This window comes from Chrysoperla carnea, chromosome 2 (assembly GCF_905475395.1).
Source record: "Chrysoperla carnea chromosome 2, inChrCarn1.1, whole genome shotgun sequence".
NCBI classification, from domain to species: domain Eukaryota; kingdom Metazoa; phylum Arthropoda; class Insecta; order Neuroptera; family Chrysopidae; genus Chrysoperla; species Chrysoperla carnea.
This window is the reverse complement of record NC_058338.1, coordinates 77,165,924-77,174,275: the sequence shown is the minus strand read 5'-3', so window position 1 is coordinate 77,174,275 and position 8,352 is coordinate 77,165,924. Positions and strand designations below refer to the sequence as shown.

At 33.5% G+C, this 8,352-nt stretch overlaps 1 protein-coding gene across 1 annotated transcript; it reads left to right on the top strand.

Annotated features, from left to right (window-relative positions):
- The first annotated feature begins 2,903 nt into the window (after positions 1-2,903).
- Positions 2,904-8,186, top strand: LOC123292935. Its single transcript, XM_044873648.1, has 4 exons — positions 2,904-3,015; positions 3,652-3,739; positions 4,109-6,770; positions 8,172-8,186. The coding sequence occupies exons 1-4, from the start codon at positions 2,904-2,906 to the stop codon at positions 8,184-8,186; spliced, it is 2,877 nt and encodes a 958-aa protein (XP_044729583.1).
- Positions 8,187-8,352: the final 166 nt, after the last annotated feature.

The window sequence follows — 8,352 nt, the reverse complement described above, 5'->3', positions numbered from 1 at the left end:
TTATGAAATATGACGTACTTTTCTAATATGTAGGGTAGTTTCACATTATAATCGTATAAATAAATTGATTTCAATAAACATTTGTATAATTGATTATGTGAAACTAAATTTTAAATTGAGTACTTATAAAAGCAGATAATAGAGTGCATCACTTGTTATTTATTAAAATTCTGTAAATGAAACTGATAAGTGCTGCCACTTATGATTTTAAAATAAATGACTGACAATCAGATCAATGTTAAAAAATTTTTTTTAGATAGAATATGTTATTAAAATAAATTTAAACTAATTAAAAAATATGTTTTATTATTGATTATTTGTTTAATTTCAACAATATAATTTACACTATCGTATAATTTTCAAAACCGCCCAAAATTTTTTTTTGCGCTTTATCAAATTTGAACTTTTCAACATTTTTCGAGTTTAATTTTTAGATTGTTTCTTTGACTTACATTGTATCTTTTGTTTATTTGTAAGAGTACGAAAAGCTTTTTTTTGAAATTCAATGATAACGATATCTTTCGTGTACGATTTTAAGAAATATTTCAGAAATTATACTCGCCCAATCGTTAAATGGACTCTTTTTTGTATTTTTCCGAATAAAAATTACCTTCTCATAAAAATGATTTTTATCCAAATTGGGGGAAAGAGACTTTTCTGATAAAAAAAATCCCTTCAAAAAAATCGAGAAAAACAACAAAATTTTTGTGTGTCGCTAAATAAGCTGAATTTTTATGTTGTTTGATACTATTATCCCGAAGCACAAATATTTTGTAAATTTTGTGATTGAACGATGAGTTTCGGAGCTAATTTCTCTTTATAACCCACAGGCACAAAAAACAGAGCGAATTTGCGACTGAGCGATGACAGATGGAAAAAAATTCCTTTATAAAAAAAGAACTAACTTTTGTTTGAAACATTTCTCGTAAACATCACTGTTTACCCGTAAAAGAAAGATTCTCTTATTACTATGTGTGTAAGAGTAACGAGTAAATCAACACTGTTCATACATGGTATTTCAATAGTTAACTGAGTCAATTGTTTGTTTTCAATTTTTTTTTTTTTTATTAAATAGAGAATACATAGATACTTTTACTGATCATTTATTTCGATTTCATTGAATTCCTGAGAAAATCCATTTCACGAGTGAACTGTCTTAACTAAGGTAATTTTGACCTAAAAATTATGAAAATCGGATTTATTTGAATAAAATTTTTGATTGAACAATGTTGTACTTTCAAAGAATGCGTTAAAAACACCATATTTTATATTGTAAGACATTTTACATAATTTCACCCCCATAACCTTTGACCTTTTTGTTTTATTATATAGAGACTAGTATTATTTTCTTATAACATTGTACTTTACGGATATAAATCTTTACCATCCATGCCATATAATAGAGAAGTGACAATGCAAGTGAAGTATGTGTAAAGTATCAACCCGTCTATTATACCTATTGTGAATTATATCAACCTTGTATAGTAACTCAGGGATATTTAGGTTTATTTATTCCTTAGGAGGTTTTATAGACTCTAGGCCAAGAATGTCATCAAAAAAGAGGAAACATTTACCTGGGCTTTCAGAGCCGGCTAAATGCTTAAAAAATTTTAAACAAATGCCAGATTTTTATACCATGCATATATGAAGTATATCAAAGGTATACAAAGTTCAGTCCTAAGTTTGTAACGCTTAAAAATATTGATGCTACCAATAAAATTTTGGTATCCTAGGTGTTCTTAAAATCACCAAATTATCCGTCAACATGATAACTGAAAAACAAAAAGAGATATCAAGCTGAATTTGTAGCGATCTCAGGACGTAAAAAGTGAGGTTGAGTTCGTAAATGAGCAACATAGGTTTTTATACCATGCATATATGAAATATACATAGTATATTAAGTTTAGTCCCAAGTTTGTAACGCTTAAAACTAATGATGCTAGGAAAAAAATTTTGTCATAGCTGTTGAGGCCGCAGTTAGTTTCCAAATTTATTATTTTATTTTATGGCGTCGCATCATGTTTTGTGTAGACAAACTATATTTTATTTTTTTTGTACATAAATGTTACAAAAAAAATAAAATATAGTTTGTCTACACAAAACATGATGCGACGCCATAAAATAAAATAATAAATTTGGAAACTATTTAAAGCGGTTTCAAAACTAAAAAAAAAAAAAAAAACAAAAAAACAAAGTATCAATGGCGATTTCAAAACTACAATAACAAAATTTATGGCGGTTACTACTAAACTAACAAAAAAAATTGAAAAGGTTTTCCATCCGGTTCGTATGGACCAAATAGTAGTAGATTCAGTCCACTCAATTCAAGAAGTTGGCGGAAAATCCAACATATATTTGGTCCATACGAACCGGATGGAAAACCTTTTCAATTTTTTTTGTTAGTTTAGTAGTAACCGCCATAAATTTTGTTATTGTAGTTTTGAAATCGCCATTGATACTTTGTTTTTTTGTTTTTTTTTTTTTTTTTAGTTTTGAAACCGCTTTAAATAGTTTTATTTAATTTTCTAATTAAATTCGAGATAATAATTAAAACCATTTTGCGAATCAAGATTATTTAATTACTTATTAATTTCGAAAATAGAAAATAAAAATTTAAAAATTATTTCGTACTTTATTATAGTTTGTCTCAAACAAAATTGCTGCTCCGCCATAGCAATCATTTATTGAAATAGTTTGAATTTAATTTAGCTTTCTAAACTCATTTGAATTTGCTTCGCTACATTTATTGAACATTCAATAAACATCTATTGAACATTCAAGAATTGTTTAAACAATACTTAAATTCATTTGTTGGGATTTTTTTTTTGGAACATTTTAGAAATTTTTTTTTGTATCTTTATTCATTGTTTGTTATTAAAAATTAATTGTTAACGGCTATCATAATGGCAACTGAACAACAATTGAGAGTTTTAACGGCAAAAAAGGAGAATCTTTTTCGTCGAATTCAAGGTATCTACGATGCAAGCAATAATATTGCAACTTCAGAAAATCTTCGTATTTTCAAAATTAAATACGAGGGGTTCGAGCAAACCAGTTTATTATTTACGGAAACAATCGATTCCATAAACCTCCTTGAATTAAAACTAGACAAAACTTTTGTTCCTGATTACCAATGTTTAAACAGTTTCGAGGACCTACGTGATCATATTCGCTTTGTAGCTAGGCAAGTAGCTGATAGAGAAAAGGCAACCTCATCGACAATACAAAATTCACAACCCCATAGATCTTTACCGCGACTTCCTAAATTAGAATTGCCTACATTTTCAGGGGATATTTCTCAGTGGCCCATCTTTTACCAGTGTTTCAAAAGCATGATTCATGATAATTGTGAATTAAATGACACGGATAGAATACATTATCTAATTGGACAGCTAAAAGGAAACGCCTTAAATATTTGTTCTGGAATACCTCCAATTTCCGAAAATTATCCAATAATTTGGAAATCACTTACTGATAAATACCAGGATAAACGCGTACTAGCTAGCTCTTATCTGAAACAAATTTTTGAATTTAAATCATTAAACTCTGAGTCCCAGCTCAATTCATTCGTCGAAAAATTTGATACCGCTGTAGTTGCCCTACAAAAATTAGATATCCCTAATTTATCAAATTTCATTTTTTCTTATTTAGCTTTATCTAAACTTGATCCCGAAACATCACGTTTGTTCGAAAATTATAAAAGAAAAGATTCTATCCCAAATTACGAAGATATTATTGAGTTTGTGAAAGAACAAACTAAAATTTTATCGCGCTCACGTCCTCATGTTACTTATGCTAATAGCATTAAATCCAGCCAAATTAATAACGCTAGCCACAATAAGTCCAAAACCATGTCTTCATTTATGATTAAAAATGGCTCATCAAATAACAAATGCCCAATGTGCCATCAGACTGACCACAATATAGTTTACCGTTGTAGCCAATTTATAAGGCTTTCCCCAAAGGAAAGATACACTTGCGCCATTCAAAAACATTTATGTTTGAATTGCTTAAGCGATCGTCACCTTATAGCAAATTGTAATTCAAAATCAACTTGTTCAACTTGCAACTTGAAACATCATTCATTATTGCATTTTGACCAAACTAGGGTTACAATACCGCAAACTGGACCTATTGCCGTTGAGTCAAAATCACCGCCGAAAGAAAACCATAGTTTAGAAAGTATTTCGCCCTCGCATAGTTTGTGCTCAACGACATCGTGTAATAGTCCTCAACAAAACTCAACAGTGCTCTTAGCTACCGCTATTGTTTATATTCAAGATTGTAATGGAGAAAAGCAACAAGCTCGTTTTATTTTGGATAGTGCATCTCAAGCTCATTTATTAACCGCAAATTGTCGCAAACGCCTTGGACTACCAATGTCCAAAGTTTACAATTCAATTAGTGGAATCGGATCAAATTCCAACCCAGCCCATGGACAATCGAACTTAACATTTTTCTCGCGATATGATCCCTTAAAATCATACAATATAAATGTCTTAGTAGTCAACAAAATAACGAATCAATTACCAACGTCACCAATAAACACGGAATCCATGTCCTGTTTTAAGAATTTACCCCTTGCAGATGAAAAATACCATCAACCGGGTCCTATAGACGGAATAATTGGTGCTCAATTATTCCCGCATTTGTTTTACACTGGTAGAGTAACCACCTCCAAATCATCACCTATTGCAGTTGAGAGTAGCTTAGGCTATGTGGTTATGGGTTGCGCACCTCTTTTGTCTTCAACCGATCAAACTCAGATCTTTTGCACTACAATGGATGAACCACCCATAGAAAATATTTTAAAACGTTTTTGGGAATTAGAAGAGGTCTCAGTATCTGTGGCAATGGACCCTGAAGATGAATATTGCGAAAATTTATTCGTTTCAACGGTTGATAGAGATCCTACTGGGAGATATATTGTATCATTGCCCTTTAAAAATCACCCTTCAAATTTAGGTGATTCATATTCATTTGCCTATAAACGATATCTTTCATTGGAACGGAGACTAAAGGCTTCTCCAGAGTTAAAACTTGAATACGACAAAATTATTCAAGATTATCTAAATCAAGGTCACATGAGTATAGTCGAAGAAAACGATTCCGACTCAACGACCTATTATATACCTCATCATCCCATATTCAAAGCTAGTTCATCAACACCAGTTCGCGCAGTTTTCGATGCCAGTATGAAAAGTACTTCTTCATTATCTTTAAATGACATTTTATATGCGGGACCAAAATTGCAGATAGATATTCGCACTATATTATTGAATTTTCGCTTATTTTCCATTGCCATGTGTGCAGACATACGACAAATGTACAGACAAATTATTGTTGCTGAATCGCATAGACGTTATCAAAGACTACTATGGCGTTTCTCACCTGAGAGACTAGTTACAAAACTTCAATTGAACACAGTTTCATTTGGAATCAAATCATCTCCTTATTTGGCTCTAAGAGTTGTCCAACAATTGGCTAAAGATGAATCCAAAACATATCCGAATGCTGCACAAGTTGTTTTAAGAGATCTATACATAGACGACCTTGTCTCTAGTGTCGATAGTATTGATGATGCCAAATTGTTGTATGAGGAATCGGTGGGTTTGTTTAAATCAGGAGGATTTGAATTGGTCAAGTGGTCCTCTAATAGTAAACAACTTCTCGACATTATTCCACCGGAAATTCATCTTGTTGACCTGCTACAATTTGAAAGTGATACATTGAAGGTGCTTGGCCTTCAATGGAACCCGCATGCAGATATTTTATCATTTCAGGTTAACTCAACTAGACAAACCTGTTCAAAACGCATAATTTTATCCACCATTGCACGCTGTTATGATCCTTTAGGTCTTTTATCTCCCGTTATTCTTTACGCTAAATTAATTATTAAAGATTTATGGAGTCTTGCACTTCAATGGGATGATACGCCACCGCCTAACATATTAAAAAAATGGTTATTATTCATTGATGAACTATCGTTGTTGAATAATTTTCAAGTTCCGCGACATGTGTCTGTTTTCAAAAATAGTCCCACAATTTTAGTAGCTTTCGCTGATGCCAGTGAAAAGGCCTATGGAGGAGTAGTTTACCTCCAAACCTTAACTCCAAACAAACAAATCAAAGTCACATTGCTGTGTTCTAAATCGAAAGTCTCGCCAACAAAAACAATTTCTATTCCCAGATTAGAATTATGCGCCGCACATTTAGTTTCAAAATTAGTTCATTTTGTATTAGATACATATGGATCCCGGATTCCTATAATCGACCTACTTGCATTTTCTGATAGCACCGTAGTTTTAAGTTGGCTAAATTCTTCTCCTTCAAGATGGGCGACATTTGTGGCAAATCGCGTTACAAAGGTCACGCAGTTGGTTTCCAAAGAAAATTGGTTCCATATTGATAGCCAATCTAACCCCGCTGATTGCATTTCACGTGGTTTAACTCCTTCCGAATTATTAGAACACCCGCTCTGGTTAACTGGGCCATCTTGGTTATCTAATTACAGAAATCAATGGCCTATTCAACCATTTGATAGTGGTGTAAGTTCGACCACTATTGAACAAAAGTTAATAGCGCTTCCGCTCGTTGATAAAGGAGCAAATTCACTATATCTATTAGTGACCCGAATTTCAACATGGTGGAAACTAATTCGGGCTACTATATACGTATTGCGATTTCTTCGTATTTTACCGCGACAAAATTATATACTCGCTGAACAATTGGAAAAGGCTGAGCTAACAATGATTAGAGTAGTACAAAGGGTACATTTCGAGGAAGATATGTCACTTTTAGCTTCTAATAAGGAATGTTCTCCTTATTTACGAAAACTCAGACCTTTTTTGAGGGATGGCCTTCTCAGGGTGGGGGGTCGTTTGTCAAACTCAGCTGAACTCACTTATGATCAGCAGCATCCCTTGCTTTTACCAAAGAAGGATCCGCTAGTAAACCTCTTAATAGATTACTATCATCGTAAGAATTTACATACTGGACCATACTTAGTTTCTGCACTTATCCGCCAAAAATATTGGATCATGGCGGGTCGTGGAGTGATTCGTAATCGTATCCAATCTTGCAACTATTGTTATAAATTTAAACCCAAACCTACATTTCCTTTGATGGCCGACCTGCCTGCTTATAGAATTCAGCAAGCTAAACCCTTTCTTCACACTGGAGTTGACTATTTAGGACCTGTAAGTATCACTCTTCACCGTAAACGTGGTACACTGTCGCAAAAGGCTTATATTTGCCTTTTCGTTTGCCTAAGCGTTAAAGCTGTGCATTTAGAGCTAGTAAGTTCATTGTCAACGCAACATTTTTTACAAGCCTTCAAAAGGTTTTTATCTCGCCGTGGTTTATGCGCCTGCCTTTATTCCGATCAAGGTACGAATTTCGTGGGAGCTAAATCGAATTTAGACGAGTTGTACAAACTTGTAATATCCAAAGAGTACAATGAACTTATTGGAGATGAGCTCGCCTCAAGGAAAATAGCTTGGAAATTCAACGTACCAAACTCTCCGCACTTCGGAGGTATTTGGGAGCGCAACGTGCGCTCCGTAAAAACCCATTTATATAAAGGTCTCAATTCCCAACTATTGTCTTATGAAGAATTAACAACGTTGTTAGCTCAAATTGAAGCATTACTTAACTCACGTCCGCTATGCGTTCTTAGTTCTGATCCAACCGCACCCACCGCGTTGACTCCGGCACATTTTTTGACGCTAACTCCGCTCCAAAATATTCCCGCACCAGATTTAAGTGCTGAACCAATCAATCGGCTGGATCGTTTTCAATTGATTGATAGAATGGTTCAAGACTATTGGCATCGCTGGAGATTGGAATATCTAACAACCTTGCAAGTCAGGGAAAAATGGAACACCCCCTCTGTTCCAATCGTACCCGGTATGGTTGTCATTTTAAAACAAGATGGCATTCCGCCTTTAAGGTGGCCTCTTGGTGTTATCGAAGAAATCTTCCCTAGTAAAGACGGTGTAATTAGAGTTGTCTCTGTTCGAACCAAACAAGGGCTGTTCAAAAGGCCCACGGTTAAAGTTTGCCCGCTTCCCTCACAATAACCTTTTTTTTTTTACGTATTTTAGTAGAGTAGCATTGTTTTAGTTTAATATAATATTCACTTAATTAGAATTTGATTTTTTTGATTTTAGAACCTTATGGTTTAGCATTTTAGTTTCCTATATATGTCCCTTTATGTCCCCTTTACATTAAAATTTGGTAAACTTGGTTTGCTTGATTTCTGAAACAATATTTCAGGGTGGGGGGGATGTTGAGGCCGCAGTTAGTTTCCAAATTTATTATTTTATTTTATGGCGTCGCATCATGTTTTGT